Here is a 27,147-nt window from a genome sequence, read left to right on the forward strand (position 1 = left end):
ACACATAGCAAATCTCCCTCTGCATCAACACATACTTATGACACCATAATGCCCACCAGACCATCCGTTTCAGTGGCCCAGCCATGCCAAAGCTCAGGTGATCCCTACAGGCAGAGAGGTTCAGATCTCTCTACATGGTTAACCACCGTGATTTGGGAGCACAACACAGCACCCCCATAACTCCCTGGAGTTTGGTTTAATGGAACTGTGCAGTTTTCAGTGCTTTAAATGTGTCTTGCCCTGTGTTTAACCGTTTAACCGTTGCTGCTTTTCAGACCAACATGGTGTCTCTGGAAGGCCTTACCAAAGTTGTCGACCCTTCTCAGTTAACTCCCGAATTTGACGGCTGCTTGGAATATAACCACGAGGAGTGGATAGAAATCAGAGTTGCCTTTGAGGATTACATTAGCAATGCCACACACATGCTCTCCAGGCTGGAGGAGCTGCAGGACATATTGGCCAAAAAGGACTTGCCTCAGGACTTGGAGGCGGCTCGGAGTATGATCGAAGAGCACTCGCAGCTGAAGAAGAAGGTCATCAAGGCGCCCATTGAGGACCTGGACTTGGAAGGGCAGAAGCTGCTGCAGAGGATACAGAGCAGCGAGACCTTCCCCAAAAAGAACTCTGGGTCTGGGAACGCGGATCTGCAGAACCTCTTGCCCAAAGTGTCCACCATGTTGGACAGGCTGCACTCGACGCGGCAGCATCTGCACCAGATGTGGCATGTGCGGAAGGTGAAACTGGACCAGTGCTTTCAGCTCAGGCTTTTTGAACAAGATGCAGAAAAGGTAAAATGGCGGCAGGGGGTGGGGGTGTTTCTCGGCCAACTTCTTCAGTTGATGGGCCCTGTGTGTCAGCACCCAGTGGCACTGTGGGTATCCGCAGGATTCTTTTCCAAGGAAGGGGCCAAGTAAAGGATACTTTCTCAGAATAGAAATGTGAAGGCTGTACATTTTGCCTCGTATCTCAGGTTCTACAAATGCTAGAAACTTTCTTAAAAATTTCCTTCAGTAGCACCTTAAAGACCAACTAAGTTTTTATTTTGGTATGAGCTTTCGTGTGCATGCACACTTCATCAGATGAAGTGTGCATGCACACAAAAGCTCATACCAAAATAAAAACTTAGTTGGTCTTTAAGGTGCTACTGAAGGAATCTTTTTATTTTGTTTCGACTCAGACCAACACGGCTACCTACCTGTAACTAGAAACTTTCTGTTTTTTAAAAAATGAAACCTGGGATTGGCGCATTTTGGTTCATCGGGAAACAAGGGAGAGCTGTCCCCTGTGTACTGCTCGCCCTGCAGATACCCATTTATTGCTCTGTGCAATGGAGAGCTGCTGGAACACCCAGTACAGCTGGATGTCTTGCCCTTTAGGAGCCTTGGACTTTGCTCTGGCTTGAGGAAGAGCTGCTGGCTCCCCCTGTATGGAGCCGGCGTGGTGTTGTCCAGAGCCTGCAGCCCATAACCTCCAGGAACCAGGTGTGGTCCATCAATTGGCCCTTTAAGTCATGATAAAATGGAATTCCAAATGCTTATTTATTTATTTTTAAAGGTGGGGCAATTGGCAAGTGTAAACTAGCTTCCAGTTTTCATAGGCATGTGAAGCCTTAAGCCTCACTATAGTCATTAGTCATTGAGACCTATCCATGCTAAACTTGGGATTGGCCCTCTTAGACCGCCGTCACACACTTTGGGGAGTAAATCCTGTTGAACTCCGCATGCTTCAACTTCCAGACAAGACACACACACATAGGATCTGGCCCTAGCTAAGCGTGGCATTGTGCAGTTTCATGTCGGTGGCCCTTTTCCCCAGTTGCCATAATGACTTCTTTAATGCAGACACCTCTATGATTTAGGCAAATTAATCGTAACGACTGGGATTTGAGAGAGGTGCTTTACAGGGTGGATAAAAATCAATGATTTTTTTTAAAAAATCAAAAAAATCGGATTTTTTTGATTTAAATCGGATTTTTTTGATTTAAATCGGATTTTTTTTTTAAATCGATTTTTTTGATTTAAATTGGATTTTTTTTAAATAAAATGCTTTGTGAGGAAAACATATTACCATCCAAAGGTTATTCCATCATGAAATAAAGATTAGTTTTTTTAATTATGTAGTATAAGGTTGTACTGTATATGTTTAATTTTTGGGGTAAATAAATTCCATTAATCCATTCACCTCTTTCAGAGGTTTTTGTAAGATTATTGGGCAGTTTCTCTGCCTACAAGATATTATCACAGGTGCTTGGTTTACTTTTGCAGTTCTCAAAACTGAATTTGACTCAACAGAGATCACATGCCTCTTCTTCACAGCAAAAATGTTATAACATGAACAGAGTTGAGAAAAAGACCTTAATCCTATTGTTCTACAAACCTATGAGTACAGAAGCAACCCCTTCAGTGCTAAGTTTCAAGAAGTTCAGTGAATAGAATAGAAACAATATTTTTCTGATTGTTTGGACAGTATTTAAGTTTTTCATGTGTAGACTGGGCTGACAGTCTAAGTTTCTTAAAATATATATATTTTGTTTTTGTTTAGCCAAATTAGTTAACAAACATGGATGTTTGTTTAAGCAAATAACATTTGCTGAAATGTTATTGTTTCAGTTGAATAAATCTATTTAAATTGTTATTATTAAGGTAATGATTATTTTTCTCCTTCCTAAGTACAACAGTAAAGTTGTCCAAATATGAATGATTAACCTATTAAACTGGGGATAAAAAAACTAATATGAAAAGTTGTTATTCTAAAAATCTTCATCTACTTGCATAATAATGTTATACCAGCAAGAATTAGTCTTTATGATTTAAATCAACTATGATTTAAATCAAGTCTTACTGACTAGTGATTTAAATCGTGATTTAAATCGTGATTTAAATCAGTTTGATTTAAATCAAATCCACCCTAGTGCTTTACGTTCTCACGCTGCTTTTTCAGCGCAGATCGGCTTTCGAAATAGATAACAATTAAAATCCGGCACGCAACAAACAAAACCCTAATAATACAGCAAGCCTCTCAATGCAGTAACTATGGTTTGCATCCCAGCACCCCAGACTCCTTGTTCTAGTTTTTACCAATTTCTCTTAACCAGAAGGGTTGGGGGTATAAAGGCAACTGAAAGCAACACCTTTGACCTGAGTCTCCAGAGAATAGACCAACCAGAGGTCACGCCCTTTCCCTAGCTTGCTCTTGAAGTGACCACTGCAAAGGTTGTTGCTCCTTTGGGGTGGGGCGACCCGCCACCCTTGGTGGGCCCAGTGTAAATAACCTCTCTGGAAGTAATTGCAGAAGCAGATGTTACTCACAGCAGGGGTGGGGTAGGGGCAGGCCTTCTCTTCTGCCGTGATATTTGCTCAGGCTGCCTTTTGTGCCTTCACATTGGTTCCAAGCAGAAGGAGTGAGGGGAAAAAAACTGGCAGTAGATATCAGCATACCATCAAAGCTGTACTGTTTTGGATTTTCACGCCACTTAAGTTGTAAGTGTCCAGCGTTGCTTGTCGCCGGAATGATGTACGGATTATTTAGTAAGAACGTACGGAACACCCTGCTTCTCACAGGAACATGCCAGTCAGTTCAAAGGTGGAGTTAACTCTTTATTAGCAAAAGCGCGGTCTCTGCAGACTTGGCTGAGTATCAGGCCTAATGAGCAGAGCAGCTCATTCCCATTGATCTTCCTCCATGAAATTCACTTGCCAAGGCAGAAAGGCCTTGTCTCCTCAGGGCTTTCCCCAAGCAAGCGGAGACTGCGCCTGCAGGCAGCCAACCTCTCCTCCACCCTTTTCATGCCTCTCCTGGATCTAGGGGACAGAGGAAGGAGAGCTTGTCGCTGCAGGATGGGGGGGGGACTTGTAACTTTTCGCCTTCCTGACTCATCTCTGCCTCTTGACCTCGCTCCTCCTAGTCTCCTGCTTCAACTTCTGCCTCTGATTCTGGACATCTCTCTGCCATAGACTCTCCCTGCTCACTAAGCCCTGTTACCTCTTCAGCTTCTGATACCTCTTCTTCCCAGGCCTCTCCCTCTGACCACTTATTGTTGTCCCACCACCAATCCCCGGGCTCTGAGCCTTCTTTCGTTGGTGGTTCCTCCTTCCTCTGCATCCAACCACTCCATGACATTGTCAGATCTGGCCAGGGCCCATGAGAAAACAGAACCTAAGCACTACATGCTCCCCATGTGCAGCAACTCTCTGTAACTGGTATTCCAAGGCATATTGCCTCTGACAGTGGAGGTGGAACAAAGGTTTCATTGCTAGTAGCCATTGATTTATGTCTCCCTGTGCCAGGCTGCGTAGGTACAACTTCTGTGCTGTTACTGAACATATGCAGTCAAGGATGAGTCTAGACCCCTTAATCTGTCTTTGATTCCCACCATGGCTTTGCAAGAGGCATTTCACTAATCAAATAGATCCCAAGTAAGTTGTAGATTAAATAAAGGCCCACGTATATTTGACAGCGACTCCAGTTTAATATTGAAACATGGAATTCTGCTAAGCATTATTGCTTTACGTTGCAGGGTTACAACTATATTGGGATGGTATCAAGGGTTCGTAATAGCCCCCAAGGGTAATTCCAGTGGGGCCTTACTCATACCTTACTCATACATTTTATCCTCCAACTAAAAGGTACCTAGAGACAGAAATTAAAAACATGAATAATGCACATATTTCGATTTTTATTCCTGTGTCACAAAAATAGTAGGTATTGTGGAATGAATGTTTGGGGTCATTAGGACCGCAAGCAATTTAGACATGCGGTTTTTAATTCCGCATTTTCTTTCTGTTGCAATGGGGGTGTGAATGCTCGCAGTGCGCTCTCCTTAGCGAAATCCTCAAATTTAAGATAGAAAGCCCTAGAGGAAGCAAAAGGATTGGCTTCTTTCACTGTAAAGTGTACATACACCTCAGCTGCTTGGAAGGGTTTTAAAAGGTTAAAGCTCGATATTGTTTAATGCTCAGGCCTGCTTGTCTAAGGACCAGTTCCAAAATCAGAAAGCCGCTTATCTGTATGCAGTTGGCAAGCCTGAGGTTAAGAATCCTGGACATTTTCACTTTGCTTCTGCTGCTGCAGTTAGAGCCATGACTCTGGCAGGGGATCTCCTTTTGCAGAACACTACAAAGCTATAACACTTCCTTTGGGCTCTTTCTGCAAAGAGATCTTCCCAGTCTGCTGTAGAGTTGAGAAGCTCCAGGTGTACTCATACCTGTTTTGCAGCCGAACCCGTGGGGAGAGATTTTCCTGTTTTAGAATATGCACATCCATCTAGCCCTTCTGTACAGCCAGGGAACTCCCCCCACCCCCCCAAGATTTAGGGCTCAACAGGGGCTGGGAAGCAGCATATGGAAATAAGAGATTCATCCTCTCTGCCAATGACAACAGGAGATGATAACAGGAATCAGAGCCAATTCTGACATCATATTTCCCCCCCTCTAGCTGAATATACCCGTGGAGGATTAACTGAGAAAAGAAAGTTGCTAGAATGGAAAATGCATGTGGATTTCACTGTTTTTATCCTAAACGAAAGCATGTGTATATACAATTGTATTCATATTGAAGTTTTGCTTATTAGTTTGGACACTTCATTAAGTTGGAAGTGCGAGGGCCTGATTCAGTGCGCTGCCCACCCCCCACCCCAGCAAATTCTTCCTGCCCGTGAAGTGCCATCCATTTTGGCAGTGGTTAAGTGGGGGGAAATTAAATAGACACCGTACAGAGGTGGGTGGAGTACAGCACAAATTATATGCAAATCACAGGGAATCGGAGAACGCCCTCTTCCGCCCAAATCTCACAGATCACCTTAGGAGGAGAGGGGGACAGTGTGCCTGGCCCGTGTGTGTGACAGATCCTTTTTCGGCATAGGTTGCAAGTTTTGTCCGTAAGCGTCTTTCACAGGTGTTTAAGCCACCTGCAGGACCAGGGTGGTGATGAATAATAAAGCATGACTAAAAGACCAACATTGGCAAAGGAATAAGACAGATTCTTTCACACAGGGGGTGGGGAATCTTCTGAAAACTGGTCCTTCAACGGTTTCCCACCCTCCATGTAATTATAGGCTCAGGTGACCAAGACACAGAAGCATAGCAGTGTGTGTGTGTGTGTTTGGTTTTTCATATTAAAGTTTTACAATCACATATCCAACATACTTCATAAAAAGAAGATTCCAAAGGATCTCCTGGACTTCCCTCCTCCCCTTTGTGGGTTCTATTGTTAGTCATTTCCTCCTGCATCATTTATAATAATTCAGATCTTTTACATCTCCATTATATCCAAAATTCACCATTAAACTACAAGTGATATTCCAATCCTACTAACAATTCTGTTTACAATGATTTTTAAGATAAATTATAAATTTTCCCCATTCCTTATTAAAATTTTGGTCTTCCTGATTTCTGATTCTTCTGGTCATTTCGGCATAATCCACCAACTTGATCTGCCATTCTTCTCTGGTCGGGACTTTATCTTCTTTCCGTCTCTGGGCCAATAACATCCACGCAGCACCTAAAATTCCTAAAAGAAAGGCTTCAGGTTTTTGTTCTTAGAAAAAGTTATTTTAAACTTTTTTTTCAATTCATTATACATCATTTCCCAAAATTCTTTTCCAACCTTACACGTCCCCCACATATGATAAAAGGTGCCTTCTTTTTCCTTACATTCCCAGCATGTATTTGACCCTGTTTTATACATTTTTGCTAGTTTCCTGGGCGTTAGATACCAACAGCACATCATTTTCATATAGTAGTTTTCTTTCAATGTATAACACAATGTAAATTTTAAATCTCAATTCCATAACTTCTTCCATGCTGTAAGTCCAACCCCCTTCAATGCTTGGACTGCAGATCTGCTTGGAATCCAAGATCAGATCGCAAGCCTTCTCTCCGAAGTGCTATGTTTTTGTGACGTGAGGGCACTTTCAGGCAAAGTCTTTGCGATGCAAGCCTTCTTTCTGGTAGAGTCCTAGCGTGAAGACTCTACCATCTTACATCTGGCTGAGATGTAATAGCATCTAGGAACACGGAGAGAACAATGGCACCATGATTACTCCGCACATGTGCAAGCAAAGTGCCGTAGCGATCATGCCAGTGGGGTTGGGGAGGAAAATTCACCTGTTCAGCATCACCTGTTTAGGGATGGAGACTTGCTGTGCTATGCAGAAAAGGCCCTTTCTAGACCGGCCTTCGAAAGAGCGCTAATTAGTTATGGATTAAGCATCAACATTGCTCACTTCAGGTGAGACGGAGTGGTAAATTTCAAACCCAGATAAGGGATCTGTGTTGGAGAGAGTTTTTGTGTTAGTCTGCTTGTTGCTAAACCATACCAAAAAAGAAATCAGATATATAACACTGGAGTTTTGTGGTGAAGCTCAAAAACATAGTGAAGGGGAAGAGCCGGCCGAGACAATATAATTGGATGTTTTATAGAACTCTATAAAATTGCAGCTGTGCTATCTAAAGCGCATTACTGACAAAGAAGCAAATGCAGTTCATTGACTAATAAATAATTGCATCTTTTTACACAGACCGTGTTTATTTGGCTTCATTCTCTCCCCACCCCCACCCCCACCCCTGTTTCTAACTAGCTGGTGCCACTGTTTCACATGAGATTATTTTCCTCACTTACAGCTGGGCCTCCCAGCCAGCCTATATAATAAAAGGCTAAAAGCCAAATTAAAACAAAGATTAATGCCTAAGATGGATGCGCACACACAGGGAATCGTAAGGTTGGCTTGTTAAGCAGAAGCGTCAGTGTCAAATTTTCACAGGAAGCGGGGTGCATAGAGCTTAGACGTATCTAAAATCATGATTTGATGCCCTGAAGATTTCACTTCAAATCTGCAAACTTCTTTCTTTATTTATTTTTTAAAAATCTGGTGAACTCTGAAATGCCGTGAAGTAGATTATTAAAAAATCTAAATTGAAAATTTCTCAAGGGCTCTCTTGAAGCCAGTCTCCCATGTATGCTTGTTTGTTAAATCACTTTACTTAAACGCAGGCAGGAAGAAATGATGTTTTGTGACTGAAGGAAATAGTTAACCCGTTCCTTGCCAAACTGTACCAATTGATTAAGAAGGGGTTTTTTTGGGGGGGGGAATCTAAATCTAAATAGGGCTTCAAGGCCATTTTGCCCGCCGCAGAAGGCCCAATGAAATACTCGAAGGAAGTAACTGATGCCCAAAGAGTGCAAACTGTTAACCATGGCGATGTGAGGGGCACCATTTGTGCTCGGGTTTCAAGCAGCGAAATGTCTCGGGCCTACATCTGTGCTGGTAGCGAACATATTGCTCCCCATTAATTAGAGCTGAAATGTTTAATCAACTTAGCTGGGCCAGCTCTGTTGCTGGGGGTGGTTGCCAAACGCCACCGGAAGCCAAGTTGGCCCAGAAATTTCTGTGGGATTTTTTTGTGTGTGTGTCCGCCATTGCTGCTCCCCACATTTCCATGGCGGATGGAACTGGGAGTGAGCCCAGAGTCCAGCCAGGCAGGCTTTTGTTTTGCTGCCAGTCCTAAGGACTCCTGGGTGCCAGGCAAGGACGCGGCTGCCTTAGGTTTTGTGTAGGTGGTGCCACAAGCGCTCACCTTCCAGCTCCCTAGTCTGCCAAGTTTGCACCGTTCACAGGTGTACAAAATAAAACGAGGGTAGGGTTCGTCCTCTGTGAAGCCTCCATTCCCTGGTATCTGGACCAGACATTGAGAAACAAGCTGGTTGGCTAACCCTTGTAATGTCGCCAAGAAACCCCTCTTCTGCCCCTCTCCAACCCTCTACATAATCTGGTTTTCTAGCAAGACGACAACTTGCATGGACACTCTCTTAAAAAGCCCCAAGCAGACAACCTGTCCAAAGCATGTCGGAAGAGGCAAGACTGACAGCTGTAGCCGTGCTCGGTTTTATGTATGCTGGTCTGCCGTCTCAGCTGCAAAACTAGTAAATGGACGTGCTGTGACCGGTCCTTTTTCTATTGCAGCTTGTCTTCCCTCTGTATCTCAAAATGCAGAGATCTGGATGTAGCATTCCAGCTGTACTTTAACTACTGCAGTTCCGGGTGGTCCGTGTGAACTTTCATACTGTATTCATTAGCAATTACTTGTTGTGGCCCTTTCAATGTACACAGTTGCCTCGCAGTCCTTACGACATTTATTTCTGTGCTGGCCCCTGAGATGTCTTAGAAATGTGATATCCAGTGCGATTGATGCCTCCTTGCTTTTTGAATAGTTCTGATGACTCCTGCTGTTGCTATTATCCTGAGTTAACCTAGCGCTTGTTGGTAGTATTCCTGCATAATTGGCCGTCTTCCTTTCGGCCACCGTGCATTTGTTTAATGCCCTTCTCCCTGCCTCTCTTTTAGCTGTAGGTTTTTTGTTTTCGTTTTACATTAGTCTCTTCTTTCACTCAGTTTTCAGCCTAATTTTCCAGTTTTATTAAGAATCCTTTGGACCCTGTCCTAATCCTCACAGGTGGCATTTCTTCCCAGCTTTGTCAAACACACTTGGGGGAGCGCCTGTTTGCTCCTTTTCAAACCAGAGAAATTGAAGTGTTGAACAGGATAGACACCCATAAGGCCCACCTTGATGCTTGCCCCCGCTGTTTTGGTCCATTGTTGAGCAAGTTGAGGAGTGTGGTGCTCTCACAAGTTAGGTATCCACCAAATAATACGGCCTTCATCATAGTGTTTCTCTGTTTTTACTTTTGCTTTGTGTAAGGGGGAGGGCTTATAGAGAACCCCCCCCCATCTGAAGCAGCCCGTCTCCCAGCAGTCATAAGAGCGAAGGTTTCTCTGTTTTTACTTTTGCTTTGTGTAAGGGGGAGGGCTTATAGAGAACCCCCCCCCATCCGAAGCAGCCCGTCTCCCAGCAGTTATAAGAGTGAAGGGTCTGATGGAGGGAGTCAGGAAACGGAGAGGGAGTGCCAGGGCTCTGGCAACATCCAAGAGCCCCTGCTCCACAGCCAGGGAGAGAGGGAGGCGGAAAGAGAGGACAGGAATCGGTCAGACCGAAGACCCGTCCCCCCCCCCCCGACACCGGAATTGAGGAGGAGGAGGAAAGGGAGGCGCTTCTCAGTTCCGAGGCTGAACGCGGAAGGGGGCAGTGCAGGAATCTGACTCGAGCGGGTAGCCATGGAATCAGCAGTTCGTTACACTGCAAATAATGTGCACCAATAAAAACGTCTGAAAGACAAGCATGTGGAAGGTCGTTACTCAAGAGTAGTCACTACAACCCTGACACTTTGCAAATGGGTACACAATGGACATTGCTAGTAGTCCACAACAGTTTCTACTTACCTCACTAGTCACTCCTATCATTTACCATTTGGGGCATGTCGATAGCCAAAAAGAGCTGACTCCTTTCTTTGTAAAAGCTTCTCCCAGCTGGTTCCCTGGGGGCAGTTCTTCCTCGCCACAGGGGACCTAGGCAATTGGTTATTTACAAGCCCGGCTGGCAGAACTCTGTGCTTAAAGCTTTGCTAATTTGGAAAGTCTTTGCTTGTAAACATGCAAAATATGTTGTTGTTGTTGTTTAACCGGGTGCCCTGTCCTGTGATGAGCATTAATTCCTGCTTTCTTTTAGATGTTTGACTGGATCACACACAACAAAGGCCTGTTTCTGAACAGCTACACAGAGATTGGAGCCAGCCACCCTCATGCCATGGAGCTCCAGACACAGCACAATCATTTTGCTATGAACTGTATGGTAAGAATATTGGAACTTGCGACGGCACTTTGTATTTGGCAAACGTCTTGTATCTCACAGTGCAGAGACTCATGAAAGTCTGACCCCAGGTGCTGGCCCCGTCAGTATGCAGTGTGCTGGAGAGGAAAGAACAGAATCCAATCTAAATAAACAAGGGAGGAGAAGAGAAGGGAGGAAGAGAGACTGAGGACAGCGTAGTTGCTTCGGGTTTAGCAGAACTATTACAGCTGCCATGGTAGCAACTTGCAGGCAACATGCGGACAGGTCCCCCTACCCAGAGGGCCTGTAATCTTCTTATTCATTGGAGGCAGGGAGTAAATCGAGAGAAAAATAACTTTGTACATTGTGGCATGAGGACTAGGGAGGTTGTGCCCAAGGCTAGTGAGTCATGCTGCATAGAAGTAGCCGGATTATAACGTATATGGACTCCTTCCAAATTCAGCGAAAGTTGGAGGCCTCGTTCCTGTGTATGCGTGCTTTTGCCACGGGGATCGTGAATGGCTGTGCAGCGATAGATTAGCTAATACTGTAGTAATAATTCTGTAAGTTGTGAAACTCTGCTGAAACGGCTTAGCTTTTAGGAACTGTGGTCCAGGCTGTCATTTTAAAACGAGGGTAGGTAAATTAGAGCCTGATGGGAGTTTTGTTTGCACTCCAAGAGAATGGAGACAACTACATCACACACACACACACCCTGATTGTGTTCATGGAGGTGCATGACAGTGCTACATGGATAAAATGAAACCAATCCTGCTTTGATCCATGTTTGAACAGGGGTCAACACTGATAGAAGAAACATAACATTCAGCCTGCTATTGGCAGCTCTAAAAACAGTTTGAAATGAATTAATATACCAGTAAGCTAGGATTTGCTAAAGCTTTTGTGGTTTGGGTTTGTCCTTGCCTGCATCGCTTTTAGTTTCAGATTAGGGATTCGAATGTGGCCTGTTTTGATAGCATTTTCTAATGTCTTCATGATAGAGGTTCGTTGCAGAGGCCTGCACGGGCTTGCCTTTTATCAAAAGGCACTAATTACTGAAGTTAATTAGCGTTTTGGACAGTCTGAGCCGAGGATAGGGATTGAGATCGAGATGGAAACAAATGCTGACATGTCTGAAGAGTTCATTCTAGGTGAGGGTTATGCGAAAGCCGAGCATCCTGCTTGCGTTTCTGGCTTGACATTCAGCCCTTAGGAGTCCAGCGGATAGAAAGGCCACAGTCAGTTGCCCAGAAATGTTGTCACTAACAAATTGCAGAGCAGGAGTATTCATCAGTCCAGCAGGCCATAGTGAACTATCTTAACCCTGAGGTGTCTAACCATTTGGCCTGATATTTGGACGCTCAAGACCTACAGCCAAGGAAGTAACCAGCTAATACAAATCGAAAGGTGGTGATGTTTTCAGGTAGAAAGCTGTAGGATAATCCACATTCTCAGGAAGAAGACTATAGTGATGTGAATTCTCAGATTCCTTCAGGAGAGGGGCCTAACACAAGCATAATGTTTAAGATTAACTGGATTCATGTGCAATCAGTGTCCGTTTTGTATTTTCTTTTTCTCCCTCACATAAAAATGAAAAAAGGAGCAAAATTTCCATATTTTCTCCCTGTTGTTTCAAGGGGAATAGTTGTGTTCTATTCAACAAAATGAGAGGGCTGTGATGCTAGCTATGATGCCAGAGGAACGTTAAATAATAACCGTATTTTGTCTTGAGCCAGCTACGCATGCAATGTTCTCTTTTCATGGAGGATGGGAGTTTGCTGGGCTCTCCTTCCCTAAATGTTTCACCTCCAGATTCTGTAACCTTGCTCCTCTCGTTTGATACAGAGTAGTGTAGAATGGCCTTAATCCTGATGATGGGGTGGGAAGAAACCTTGCTGGTCCACGGTCCTTTGCCTGTTCTCCTTCCTTGATGGCTCTCTTGGGCCTTTCAAATACGAGCAGAAGCTCTTGATAATCTCTCTACGAATCTGTCGTGCAGGTAGCATGAGATTTTATTTTATTTTACTCTTCTTAAAGCATGGATAACTGCAGCTTTAAGCAGAGTTTGGTCGCCTCCTTAAAGACTATACCATATGACGCTTCAGTAGTGTAAGGGGAAGAGAGTATAGAGAACCTCCCCCTCTCATCAGAAGCAGCTCCTCCCCAAGCAGCGATGGCAGCGAGGATGCTGAGGAGACCAGTCAGGAAGTGGGGAGAGAGGGCCAGGGCTCTGGCAGCACGGGAGAGCCCCTGCTACACAGGAGGGAGGAAGAGAGAGAGGGGGAAAGGGGGGAGAAGGAACACATGGAGCGTAGACCCTTTCCTCCGGTTCCGGAATTACGCAGGAGAAGGAGGGGAAGGAGGTTTGCTGTCCCGAGACTTTTATGTTGGAGGAAGTCAAGGGGCGGTTCAGTGCCGGATTCTGCATCGGACTGAGCAGACATGTTTTACACACCCGTCTCACTGTAAATAGACTGCACTAATAAAAACTGTTTAAAGACAAGCATGCGGAGCGTCGTTACTCTAGAGTAGTTGCAAGAACCTCTGACAAGTAGTATTTGACTTGAAAAGATCGGTCACTTTAACAGTACATCACCCTTTGGTGGTGCTGGTTCCAAAGCAGCATTTCCAGAGAATGCTAAACCTTTCCCAGATCTGACTGCCACATATTCCAGTGCTTCTTCCCCTCTTTTTCTGAAAGTTTGCATACCACGTGTCCCTGACAAGCACTACTGTACCGCGGTGGTTAGGGGTTAGGCCAGTTTCTGTGAGCAGAATAATAATAATAATAATTATTATTATTATTATTATTATTATTATTATTATTATTATTCCCTGCCCATCTGGCTGGGTTTTCCCAGCCACTCTGGGCGGATCCCAACAGAATATTAACATTAAAAACTTCCTTAAACAGGGCTGCCTTCAGATGTCTTCTAAAAGTGAGATAGTTGTTTATTTCCTTGACATCTGATGGGAGGCCGTTCCACAGGGCGGGCGCCACTATCGAGAAGGCCCTCTGCCTGGTTCCCTGTAACCTCACTTCTCTGGATTGGTTGTCGTTTCCTAGCAATCTTTTTTTACATACAGCATGAAGCAATGAGGTCAGATAAGGTTAAAAAAAAAATAGTCCAAGAATGGGCAGTAAGAAGTTCTCCCTGACCCCTGTTAAAGGCCCTCCCAGCCCTTCTGAAGGCTTAAGGTTTCTTTTTTTTTCTTTTTTAACTTTTAATATTCCCTTTTAATTCACAAACCTGTCAGGCTGATTTAATAAGCTGCTTTTAAGCCCTCCCAAAGTTCCCTTTGAGGCCGCAGCAAACAAAAGTCACAGTGTTAATGGAAATCTGTGTAAATGAGATCAGTCCAAGGTACAGGGCGATTTTGCTGTTTCTGCAATGTGCTTTACTCGATCAAATAAAAGTAGGCTTTTGCTCAGGAGAGGTGCTCATTTTTTCTGCCCTGCTTTGAAAACATGTCACGGCAAAGGGCTTGGAGAAAGCAGCGCTGGCACGATGGCTTGGCATTTCGCTGTCGCTTTCCAGAAAACAACAGGGGGTGCTGAAATTGTGAGCAGCCAGTTAGTTGCATTTTGTCCCCGATGGAATAGCGGGTGCTGTTTACCTGCTAAGTGCACACACCCCTTTCTTCCTGTTGTTAAAAGGGAATACAGTGGTGCCTCGCTAGAAGAATTTAATTTGTTCCACAGGTCTTTTCTTATAACGAAAAATTCGTCTAGCAAATCCCATAGGAATGCATTGATTTTTTTGGATTTTGTTTTGCCCATAGGAATGCATTAATTGAATTTCAATGCATTCCTATGGGAAACCGCGATTCGCTAGACGAATTTTTCATAAAACGCATTCGTCTAGCGAGGCAACCTCCACTAGAAAAAACCTTTCGTTAAGCAGGGCATTCGTTAAGCGAGGCACCACTGTATAGGAAGCTGTGTATTCTGCCAGAAGCCTTGGAGTTAAGAGGGGCTGTCTTGTGTTATGCCTAATGGCTAGGGAAAAAAAACCTTTCCCAACCTAGTGCCCTTGCTGGCTGGAGCTGATAGGAGTTCACAGAGAAAGCACCAGTTTGTGGAAGGCTGGCCTGCAATCTTAGTCCATGGTGTTCTCTGAAGAATAGTTCTCAAGAGGGGCTGTTGCCCGTTTGACGTCCCCATTCCCCGCAGCCCTTGCGCCTTGCCTGGCTTTGGGAAGGAGATGGGAGGGCTCTAGGACCCTGCCAAAGTCTTGCGCCACCTTCCCAAAGCATGGTACCTCAATTGTCTGGCTTTGGGAAGGCAGCATGAGGGCTGGGGTGGGGGGGGGTGGGTGGGTAAATTTTGTGCCAAGGTGGCAACCCTTGTGGTTGAGTGGGTAGCTAGGGAGCAGCAGTAAGTCGTGTTTTCCTCTGTTCTAATTACTTTGCGTTTAATGAAAGTTTAGATTTAATATTGCCCATGCAAGCTCTGAATATTGCACCAGGTGCTGAATTTAGCATCCTACTTGCTTGTATTATTTTTTTTAAAAAATACTGGATCTTCAGACTTTCCCGGGATGTCAAATTCAGGATACATTGGTGCCTCGACTTACGAATTTAATCCGTTCCGAAGGCACCTTCGTAGGTCGAAAAATTAGTAAGTCGAAAAGTGCCATTGGAAACGCAATTTCCCATAGGAATGCATTGGAAACGGAAAAATTTGAGAGTCGAAGCAACCCCATCTAAAAATTCGTAAAGTAAAAAAATTGAGATACAAATAAAAGGATGGGATTAAGAAGAATTAAAGGAAATACAGGATGATGAAAATTAAAAGTAATGAAATAGAAACTGTTACAGATGTTTCTAAAATGAAAATCAGATAGAGGGGAGCCGGGGAAGTAAAAGGGACAATGAGTTAAAAGGATGATATAAGAAGATGTATGTGTTTTTTTTGTTTGTATTGGTGTGTTTTTGTTTTCTTTTTGGTTTTGGTATATTGATGTTTTTGATGTTTTGTTGATGTTCTTATGTTATAAAAATCTTCAATAAAAAATATTTATAAAAAAATAAAAATAAAAATTCGTAAGTCGAAAAAACCCTTTCTAAAACCGCTGCGGTTTCCGTTCGGATGTCGAGAAATTCGTAAGTGTGTGGCCATTTGCCCCACTCGTAAGTCGAAAAATTTGGTTGCCGAGTCGTTCGTAAGTCGAGGTACCACTGTACTGAATTCTGAAATTACACAAAATGTGCATGACCTTGGTTATCACAATATAAGGTTACGAGCGAAAAGCTGGTTTGCAATGCAATAAACTCTTACTTTCTCAGAGGGGTCTGCGGCACGCTTGGCATTCTCGTCTGATGTGTTTTGTTTCCTCTTTCCAGAATGTGTATGTAAACATAAACCGCATCATGTCTGTAGCCAACCGTTTGGTAGAATCCGGTCACTACGCTTCGCAGCAAATCAAGCAGATTGCTAGCCAGTTGGAGCAGGAATGGAAAGCGTTTGCTGCAGCGCTGGATGAGCGAAGTACCTTACTGGACATGTCGGCCATTTTCCACCAGAAATCGGAGCAGGTCAGTAATTTCACACGGCTGCGACAGCAGGCTGAGCATGCGCGGTCCCATTTAATCTTGAAATGGGCTTTGCGTCTCATGAGCCCCAGTTTGTATGTTTGCCTCTTAAAGGGGCTTTGGGACAGGGCAAGTTCCTGGGTAATTATTTCTTTTATAATAATATTTATTAGTTTTCAATTACATTCCAATAATAGCCTCATTATAACAATGCCAATTGATATACAATTATTAATACCTATAGTTTCAAATACAGCATTGTATAATTTAGATAAGTTCCCCCCCCCCACATGATAGAATTGATGGCTTGATTATTTGCTTTATTTCTGCGTTCCAAAATCATACTAATTTCCATTGCATTTCGGTCATCATCATCATCCCTTACACAACAACTGCAGTATTCATAACTTCTATTCGTGTTGACACATTAAATGATTTTTAAAACTACAACTGAGGAACTCAGACTATATCCTTGTTCTTCCTCTGTGTGGCAATTATCTTGTCTGTGGTGTTTCTTCCCGTCCTTGTAAGATGCTACATCTTTCTTTCCCCTGGTTGTTGCTGTTATCCATCATGCCTTGGGCGGAGCTGATATCCCATTGTTGTTCCAGAAATTTCTCCATTGCTCCAGCAAGTTCCTGGTTTTTGTTGATCCTCAAACCTGCTCCAAGTCCCTTTGACTTGAGATCCTTGAGATCCTTGACTTGAGACAAGGGATGAGGGCCATCGCTCCTCAACTCATCCTCACTGTAGCCCTAACACCTCCTTTATTTTGCTAGAAGGAAATCCTTGTCTTGGTTTTGGTTTTTCTTGTTCCCTCCAGCAAAAACACAAGCATTGGGCTTTGGTAAGGGAAATGAGAGGCCGCGTAGGTCTGCCTGTCGTCCTCAAAACATGGGCAAGCAGAGGGATCTCCTGGCAAGCCTGCTTGTAACTGCTTTGGGAATTGGTGGTCATTACAAGCTACAAATAAGCTTTTATCTTTAATGTGATGCCTTGTTAAGAGGCAAACGCATGACGTGGTCTTGGAACTCACCTTCTGGTGAGTAAAAAGCATAAGCAAAAGCAGTTGTTTGTGCCAATAAAGTTCCAGCGTCTTGAATGGCATCGTGATAGTTCCACCATCTACATTATCCGTCAAACGTTTTGCAAGGATTGTAGAGAATAACTAGAAAGCTGAGGACGCTGGGATGCAAGATTAAAATTAAAAGTTTAACCTGAGGCAAGCGTTTGACTAGGGTCTCTAGCTGCAGGCGTTCTCGGTTATTTAAAGTAACAGTTCTAAGTTATGCGTAGCCACAAGTGAATTAAAAACCTGATTTAGTGAGAAGCAGGCATAAATGTTCCTCTTATCCCCTGGAGGGCTGTCTCTATAAGTAGAGCGTGTCTTTCTTAAGGGAATGAGCTGCTCACTTGCAAACTCGGCTTTGAGTTGCCCGTCAGTTTTGTTTCTGTTATAGTTAGTGGTGTCTCTTAATTGTCCTTTTATTGATGTGATTTTTTGTTATTATTCCATTTTACAATTAAGATTAACATTCAAATGAAAATCATAATCATACACTTACCGTGTTTCCCCTTTTTTAAGACACCGTCTTATAACTTTTTTCCCTCAAAAAACCACACGGTGTCTTATTTTCAGGGGATGTCTTATTTTTTTATTTACGGCACTACAAGACTTGGATTTTATGAAGCAAGAACTGTCTATAGATAGATCCGCTCTGGGTGCTGGCACTGGAGCCCCATCAGTTGCAAAAGCTGGCACAGATTGCAACATAAAAGAGGAGATACTCAAGCCGTTGCATTGGGACGCCTTGCTGAAAAAAAAGCGAGAGGACGGATTCCTTTTCCAAATGGAGTATCTCCCCGTCGCGACGCTTTTAAAGAATTCCTTTTGTCCCCTTCCCTAGCTAACTCTCTGAACATTAATTAACTCCCCCCCTCCCCGCTTCCTCGTGCTCCTCCCCTCTAAAGTGGCTGCCTGCCTGCAATGATGATGAGGTGGGAAACCTCTTTGCCAAGTTACAACAGTTAAGAGAGGGAGGCAGGCAGACGGGCAGGTTGCCCTCCTCGCCACCCCTCCAGGTTCCCTGCGCTCCACCGGCAGCTCCTTCTAAGCAGTGGGGGCGGGAAGTGATCCTGCCGAGGGATCTGACTCCGGAGACTCTGCAGGGGGTGGGGTGGGGCTGCTTCATCGTGCCCCTCGTCCCGTGCTTGAGCTGCGCGCCAGGTTTTGGCTCGCTTTTTTGTTGCGCACAGAAGGCGGACGGGGCCAGCAGGGCTCCCGCCGCCGCCCGTCACGCCGGCGGTGCGGAAGGGCCAGCGGGCCTCTGGCCGCCGCTCTGCCTCAGGCCACAACGTTCCGGCGGCGCGGCTCCCGCCGCTGTCAGTCACCCCGCCGCCGCTCTGCCTCCCGCTGCCACTCTGCCTCGGGCCATGCGGCCCACAATATTACGGCAGCAGGGCTCCCGCCGCCGCCAGTCGCCCCGGCGGCGCACCTTCCTTGATCGGGCGGCCTGCCGGGTCGGCGCCAATAAGCGCCGCGCTGAGCACTGGATTGAGGAAGCAGCAGTGTCGCACGGAACACCACCTCCTCAATCCAGCAGGCCGCCTTCTCGATCGGGTCTGCAGAGTCAGCGTCCAGCAGCGCCGCGCTGGATAGAGGAGGTGGTGTTCCGTGCGGCGCTGCTGGGTGCCGACCCTGCAGGCCACTTCCTCGATCCGGTGCTCAGCGCGACGCTGATCGGTGCTGACCCGGCAGGCTGCCAGCAGGCCACAGTCTAAAAGGCAGTAGGATAGAAGAACCTCCTCGATCCGGCGCAGCACTGCTGGGCGCCGACCCTGCAGGTAGACCTATGGCTTATTTTCGGGGTATGTCTTATATTTTACAAAGTTTTAAAATCCTGCCCTGGCTTATTTTATGACTACGGCTTAAAAAGGGGGAAACACGGTATACGATTCCCTGAATCCTTGGACTTCCCTCTGCCCCTCCCTGGGTTCCATTGTAAGTCTTTTTTTCAACTGTGTTGTATAATGTTCCCCATTTTATCAGTAGACTCTCATTTTTACCATAGTTCTTGTTACATTACAAGTGTTGTTAAAATCCTGCCAATGTTTTTAACTGTTTACAGTGTTCTTTAAAGTAACTTATAAATTTCCCCCATTCTTTATTAAATTTGTCTTCTTGATTTTTGATCTTCCCGGTCATTTTTGCCATTTTAGCATAGTCCATCATTCTTTATCAGCCATTCTTCTCTGGTAGGGACTTTGTCTTCCTTCCATCTCTAGGCCAAAAGTAACCTCGCAGCTGTTGTTGCATACATAAATAGTCTTTTCTGCTCCTTTGGTATTTCTGCACCTAAAATGATTAATAAAAAAGCTTCTGGTATTTTCACAAAGGTTATTTTAAACATTTTTTTTAATTCATTGTAAATCATTTCCCAGAATGCTTTAGTTATCTTGCACGTCTACCACATCTTTACACTTTATCTTTACACTTCCAACATATGTTTGTAGCAGTTCTATACATTTTTGCTGGTTTAGTAGGAGTGATTTAGCCCATCAAACAGCGAAGAGGACCAGATTAAAGGAGAGCAGGCGTCTCTATACCTTCAGTAGTTGTGGAGAATCAACTATTCTGGCTGGGGCAGCTTTTAAAAATAGCTGCACATAAAATAGCTGCGACCTGCCAAAATTGTATACAGTCATACCTCATGTTACGTCCACTGCAGGTTACATCCTTTTGGGTTGCGCTCTGTGCCGAACCCGGAAGTACCAAAACGGGTAACTTCCGGGTTCGGGGCGTGTGCATGCGCAGAAGCACTAAATTGTGCTTCGTGCATGCGCAGAAGCGTCAAATCACAACCCACGGGTGCACAGATGCGGGTTGCGAACACTGCAGGTTGCGAACATGCATCCCGCACGGATCACGTTCGCAACCCAAGCGTCCACTGTATTGCTGTTAGTGGCGCAAAAGAGGTATGAATGTGGCACAGATGGGAGAGACATTGTACGAAAACCGAATATGGAACTAGGTTGATTTTGCTTGTGGTGGAGCAGTGGCTAATAAGACATGGAAGACCTAGATTCTAATCTTTCCTCACCTAAAGGAAAGCCCTGAGCAGGTACACTATCTCTTGCAGAGAGAACTGAGGTCCTGAGTTCAGATATCACAAGCTGCCCATGGCTGCTGTATGGGTATAATGATAAATGCTAAGTATTTGGGGAGGGGTCATAAGGAATTTGGGTGACAGGAAGGCATGCCACTTAGGCTTACTAGGGATACATATGGTGGTCTGCATATAGCAGGGATCAGCAACCTTTTTCAGCCGGGGGCCAGTCCACTGTCCTTCAGACCTCATGGGGGGCCAGACTATTTTTGGGGGGGGGCATGAACGAATTCCTATGCCCCACAAATAACCCAGAGATGCATTTTAAATAAAAGCACACATTCCACTCATGTAAAAACACCAGGCAGGCCCCACAAATAACCCAGAGATGCATTTTAAATAAAAGGACACATTCAACTCATGTAAAAACACGACGATTCCCGGACTGTCCGTGGGCTGGATTGAGAAGGTGATTGGGGCGGATCCGGCCCCTGGGCCTTAGTTTGCCTACCTGTGGCATACAGCCTTCTTTTTCATTCACGGTTTGCGTTATAGTGATTGCCTTAAGTTCTCCTGTTACTAATGCCAGTTTGAGCATTCTATTTCACAAGCAAAAGTTTGCGCTGCGTAATTTCAGAACAAAGGGTGCATCGCTTGCAGCCAACTTGCTATTGGTCCCCCAAGTGGTCTATGGTCCCCCAAGTGCGCCTGGTCATTGTGGCATGAGTGCCGAAATGATTCATAGGGAGAGGCTCCTATTTTCTTTCAGTGTTCTCCTCTGTGTAAACTTGAGGAGACATAAAAATAGAACATGTAGGCGGAGTCTGGGACTAATTGAATTAGCCTTATTAATGTGTCGTTCTGCTGTGTGCTTGGGTGCTTAATTGTAGAGCATTCGCCACAGGAAAACAGGCTACGAGTTATAAGCTAACACCACGACTCTGTATGTTAGGGAGCGTGTTAACAGTGAGGATGATAGGGCTGCCTGATCCGACAGGATTTTCTGCTGCCAGAAATTGCAGCTGAACCCTTTAAAGATTTTGGATGCATTTAGAACTGTCCTGTTTCGCATGTCAATTGAGGTTTGGCTCCGGATTGTTTTAGTGCTTCCATATGTGTTTGTTTCCTCTCCCAAGCCCCTCCACAGCTTAACAAAAGAGTTCTCATTTTACTCAAGCGGTGTTCCCCCCCCTCCCTTTCTTTTACAACTGTCTCTCCGTTGCAGAGGATGGCAAAATAAATGTGTAATTCTTCTTCTTTGTTGTCTGAAGCCATCCTATTCTTTGATCTGGATTAAGCAAGGGCAGAAACAAGTCTGAATTCATGCTCGTAGCTAGACGAAGAGGTTCCTAAGACATTCCTGCTATTCCTCGTAGACTTGAGCGTTTTCTGGATGGAAGAGTGCAGGGTTTTAAAGGCAGGCGGATAAAAAGCTTGCCTTCGGGAGGGCTAGTTTGCTCCTTGATTCACCCTTGTTTGTCTAATGTTGTGCACAAAGCCTAACGCAATCTCTTAATTTACATTCTGGTGCAAATAACTGGGAACTTCTTTCCTTTCAGTACATGAGTAACGTGGATTCCTGGTGCAAGGCCTGTGGAGAGGTAGACCTCCCCTCGGAACTTCAAGACTTGGAGGACTCCATCCATCACCACCAAGGAATATATGAGCATATTACCCTGGCATATTCTGAGGTAGGTAACATCACTGCCCCTATTTTTAAGTGGATTGTTTGTCAGACAGGGCCGTCTTAAGCGCCCCTGGCGCCGTGGTGCGCCGGATCCCTCTGGCGCCCTCCCCGCCCCGTTTCCCAGCGCGGTGGGCGGGTGCAGCGCGGCTGCCACAGGCGCTGCTGCGCGGCGGGCCAGCGGGCGGGCGCAGCTCGCGGTGCCCACCTGGCGGGTGGGCGCCATGGTGCCCTGCCCCACCCAGCCTGGCCGTAGGGCTGGCCCTGTTGTCGGACTTAATCTAATGCTTCGCACATTTCACTTTTTAGCAGTGAAAAGCAGCACCCTAACAAATAACAGTTATAAAGGCATAAAAGCTTGTGGGGACTGGCAACTCCTTCATTAGATACATGTAGTGTTATCTTCAGTCGACAGCACGCACACGTGAAAACAGAGGTACTCAGGGCAGAGGAGAAGTAATATGTCTGCTGTTTACTTCTCTTACATATGCAGGCGGTGATAATTTTGCGTGGGGGTTCCGTTCCTGGCTCCCGCATGCTTTGGCGGGGCGAGCATAAGCCTGCTCCATTATGCCCCTGTTCCGGCCTCTCGCTGCCCTTCTCCAGGTCCAAAAGGACCCACACGTCAATTGGACACATGCAAAATGGTTGCCACCTATCTTTCCAATTGAGGGTAACAGTTGGTTCAACTGTTGAAATGGGGTCTAGTTTGCAAAAGCTTGTGCCCCAACTCCCTTTCCTGGAGGGGCCATTGTTTTTGTTGCTGCTTGGGAGTTCTGTATTTTATTGTTAGGTATTGTTTCAGTCTTCATTAGCATGAAATATTGGTTTGCCCTTGGTTGATATTAAGAGTGGGTTTTTGTTAACATCGTTTTCTGTTTCACAACTGTTGATTCATTTTCCTGAAATGTTGTTAACTTTTATTTCGCATGTCACTGTGCTGCATTGAGCATGGTTCTATTATTATTATTATTATTATTATTATTATTATCATCATCATCATCATCATCATTATTATCATTATTTTATTTATTTATTTATTTATTTATTTCTATACCGCTTTATATTTTTAAGAAAAATCTCAAAGTGGTTCACAGCACATTAAAACATCAATAAAACGATCCAGAATTAAACTTTACTGAAGAAACTAAAATATAAAGCATACAGGTTCAAAGCAACATAGTGAACAAGAAACTATAAAATATTATCGTAAAGATTTTGAAATGAAATGTTACAAAGGAGGTCAACTACAGAATACGTATTTAACGCAAACACAAACATGGTTCTATCCGCACACAAATAGACTCATGATATTAATAATAAATGCAAACGTGTTGGAGAAAGGTTGTTGTTTAGTCGCGTCCGATTCTTCGTGACCCATGGACCTGAGCACGCCAAGCACTCCTGTCTTCCACTGCCTCCCACAGTTTGGTTAAACTCATCTTGGTAGCTTCGAGAACACTGTCCAACCATCTCGCCCTCTGTCGTCCCCTTCTCCTAGTGCCCTCCATCTTTCCCAACATCAGGGTCTTTTCCAGGGAGTCTTCTCTTCTCATGAGGTGGCCAAAGTATTGGAGCCTCAGCTTCAGGATCTGTCCTTCCAGTGAGCAGGCGCGTAGCAAGGGAGGGACATAGGGGGCGGGCCGCCCCTAGCTCCACTCTGGCAGGGGCAGCGCCCCCGGCCCCTCGCCTGCCTCTCGCCTCCTACGCCCGAGCAGGAAGAAGCAGAGTGTGTAAGTGGCTGCCGCTTTCTTTCCGTGCAGGGAGGAGGGAGCCCCGAAAGCCCCGTGCGTCGCTTCTCCCTGCACGGAAAGAGAGCGGGAGCACTCAGGGCTGATTTCTTTCAGAATGGATAGGTTTGATCTTCTTGCAGTCCAAGGGAGTCTCAAGAGTCTCCTCCAGATTTTTTTCAATGAATCCGGGGCCACTTTTCAACTTCAATGGCTTTTGTATGGGGACTGATTTGTAAATCCGGGGACTGTCGCCTGGTAACCTTATGTTGGAGAGTATTCTGCTGCTTTTGCTACGACAGATTAACCCTGCTTTTCTTCTGGAAATGTTTACGCTTTATAAGTGTACACAAAGATGCTTTAAGTGTACAGTTTAAACTGTGTAGTGCAAATTTCAGGCATACAGTTTGCAAACGTGTGCGATACGAATTTGCTGATTTGGGAAGGAGTTGGGGGTTGGCTGCAGCTCCCCGTTGAGAGTGCATCTGTAACAAAGCCAAATTTGCTTCTGTGTGAAAGGGCCTAAGGGCTGAATAGTACTAGGGACGTTTCATGCCGTTTTTCTGTGGGCTGTGTGCAAGCGCAATGCCATTAATTAATTTGACTTGTTGCCTCATGAATGCAGCATTGATTTGATAATTCGGTTTGGGTCTCACAACAAATGCTGGCTTTGTTTCACATTATCTTGGCGGGGAGGAGGTGCTATATTTGTAAGATACGGTATATTGTTAGATGAATAAAACAGCTGACCTGTGAATTTCACTGCATTGATGGGTGCACTCAGTCTTTACCCAGGTTCCCTACCTTGCTAGGGGATGTTGCTGTTGTTATTACTGATGATGATGATGGTGATAATAATTAATTACCCACTCTTCATCATTAGGTCCCAGGGCAGATAAAAGCAACAAAAACAGTACTATTTGAAATAAAAGCAAAGCTACAGGGAACCAGGCAGAGGGCCTTCTTGGTAGTGGTGCCCGCCCTGTGGAACACCCTCCCATCGGAGGTCAAGGAGATAAACCTGAGATTTAGAAAACACCTAAAGGCAGCCCTGTTTAGGGAAGTTTTTAATCTGTGATATTTTAATGTATTTTGGTATTTGTTGGAAGCCGCCCAGAGTGGCGGGGAAAACCCAGCCAGATGGGCGGGGTATTCATAATAATAATAATAATAATAATAATAATAATAATACCAAGCAACCGTGCACAATGGGTATCAGGTTAATTTCCGGTTTCCAGGTGGGTCACAAATACTTTTTAGCTATCAAAGGCAAGGGTAAAGAGATGTGACTTCAGGATACGAATAAAGCAGAATAATGATGCTAGGTGACCTCTGTAGACAGTAAATTTCACAATTTTGGGGATACCTGAAAGAAGCCACCTTCTGGGCTGCCCCTCCTTGAACTTCTGAGGTGGGTGGAGATATGAGGACAGCTTCTTCTGCTGAGCTGGTCTGTAGGGGTATCAATCCTTTTCAGAAAATGTAAGGCTTTTCACTCTTCCTGGCAGCCTTCAATCCCTCTCTCTTACAATGTGCTCTACCTTTACACTAGGAAAGCTTTCCATTCTGTGCTTTTTTCTTTTCTAGCTCTTAACTATAGGACATTCTTTGCATTTTTCTCCTCCCTCCATTCCCAACTGTGCTTTTTTCCTAAATCTTCACAGTAATTGCTGTGGAAGCCTGAGAAGAGGCAAGTAGAACGATAGTTTTGTTCACGAATTGGGCAGCTGTGAAGTGTCCCTGATCCTCTTTACCAACTTCAGACAATATAGTTTAACAATGATAACCTTGAAGACTTGTTTTAGTAAAGTGTTGGCCTTGTTTCTGTATACTGGCCAGAGGAGGAGGCATAGATCTAACCTCACTTGCCTATCCTTTGAGATTGAAATGTTCCAGTCAATTTCTTTCAGCATCTATCTTGCCTGTCTTTCGATTAACTTCCGCGTGTGGGCAGGAACACTAAAACAAGTATTTTCTGTGCTTCTATTCTTTGACCTTTATATTAAACAAACCAACCTGTGAAAAACCAGAAATACTGTGTGTCCAACAATCACCATTATACCCAAGAGATCCAGAGCAGGAGAAAAGCAGTTTCTGTTTATCAAGAGTCAATCAAATGTGACATCTCACATTCTTGTGGGATAACGGCCCATCATGACTCCACCTGTTCTCCAAAGGCAAAAAATACACCTAAACTTGAATGAAGGTGGGCCTTGGCCTTCCTCAACCCCAGCCCTTTTCCTGCCTTCTTAATTTTGTCTTAGCTCCTTGCTCCTTGTGAGTTATAAATGTGACCTCTCACATTACTATCTACATGGAGTGAAGGGAGTTAGGTGGGAGTTTGCAATCTGCTCCCTGAGGCTTTGAAGAGTAGGGAGAGAATTGGAATCTGAAGATGCACCATAAATAATCCCTAGTTTTGCTCAGTCAGTCGTTGCCATCTGTAGCTGAAATATGAACGCTGCACCTTTGACTCGGAGCTATCTTGGCAGAGTGGGGAAAGGACACTTCTTCTAACAGTGCATGGTGATACAAGTGCAAGTCATTCTCCCCCCCCCCCCACTAGAAGAGGCAGCCAAGCCCTGTCTTGCTCACCTTAAATGAGCTCCGTGGCCACTTTTTCTCTACTGAAGTCAAATTATGGAGACACAGGAAGGAATTCAGTGCTGCACTAAATCAGGCTTCCTCAAACTCGGCCCTCCAGATGTTTTCGGCCGACAACTCCCATGATCCCTCGCTAGCAGGACCAGTGGTCAGGGATGGTGGGAATTGTAGTCTCGAAACATCTGGAGGGCCGAGTTTGAGGAAGCCTGCACTAAATAAACATACGTTCCTTCAGTACAAGCATTTCTTATTGACCTCCCCACCCCATGTTATGTTCTGGGGGTCCTCCCGACCCCCTAGAACCACGTTGGGGTAGCAGAAGAGGGGATAAAACCCCACTGCTTTAGCGGGAACCATTGTAGAGGCTCCTTCTAGCAGAACTACTTACTTGAACCTGGCCCTCAAAATCCTTTTGGGTGAATCAGGTGCTGTTCCTTCCCCCCCCAGTGCCAGAGATGAAATCACCGCTTTGCTATAATTTCAGTACATAAATGCGCTGTGTGCCGTCAGCTACCGTGTTTCCCCTTTTTTAAGACACCGTCTTATAACTTTTTTCCCTCAAAAAACCACACGGTGTCTTATTTTCAGGGGATGTCTTATTTTTTTATTTACGGCACTACAAGACTTGGATTTTATGAAGCAAGAACTGTCTATAGATAGATCCGCTCTGGGTGCTGGCACTGGAGCCCCATCAGTTGCAAAAGCTGGCACAGATTGCAACATAAAAGAGGAGATACTCAAGCCGTTGCATTGGGACGCCTTGCTGAAAAAAAAGCGAGAGGACGGATTCCTTTTCCAAATGGAGTATCTCCCCGTCGCGACGCTTT

General features: G+C 44.9%; 1 protein-coding gene across 3 annotated transcripts in view; it reads left to right on the forward strand.

The window, feature by feature from the left end:
• Window positions 1–27,147, forward strand: part of TRIO (trio Rho guanine nucleotide exchange factor) — a 262,864-nt gene that overhangs the window by 78,349 nt on the left and 157,368 nt on the right. For all 3 annotated transcript variants that reach the window (XM_060278041.2, XM_060278045.2, XM_060278044.2), the window contains exons 5-8: window positions 276–788; window positions 10,560–10,682; window positions 16,008–16,199; window positions 21,862–21,993. In XM_060278041.2, the coding sequence (XP_060134024.2) occupies window positions 276–788; window positions 10,560–10,682; window positions 16,008–16,199; window positions 21,862–21,993 (960 nt within the window). The remainder of the gene's footprint in view (window positions 1–275; window positions 789–10,559; window positions 10,683–16,007; window positions 16,200–21,861; window positions 21,994–27,147) is intronic.

This window comes from Zootoca vivipara, chromosome 8, assembly GCF_965207765.1.
Source record: "Zootoca vivipara chromosome 8, rZooViv2.hap1.1, whole genome shotgun sequence".
Lineage (NCBI taxonomy): Eukaryota > Metazoa > Chordata > Lepidosauria > Squamata > Lacertidae > Zootoca > Zootoca vivipara.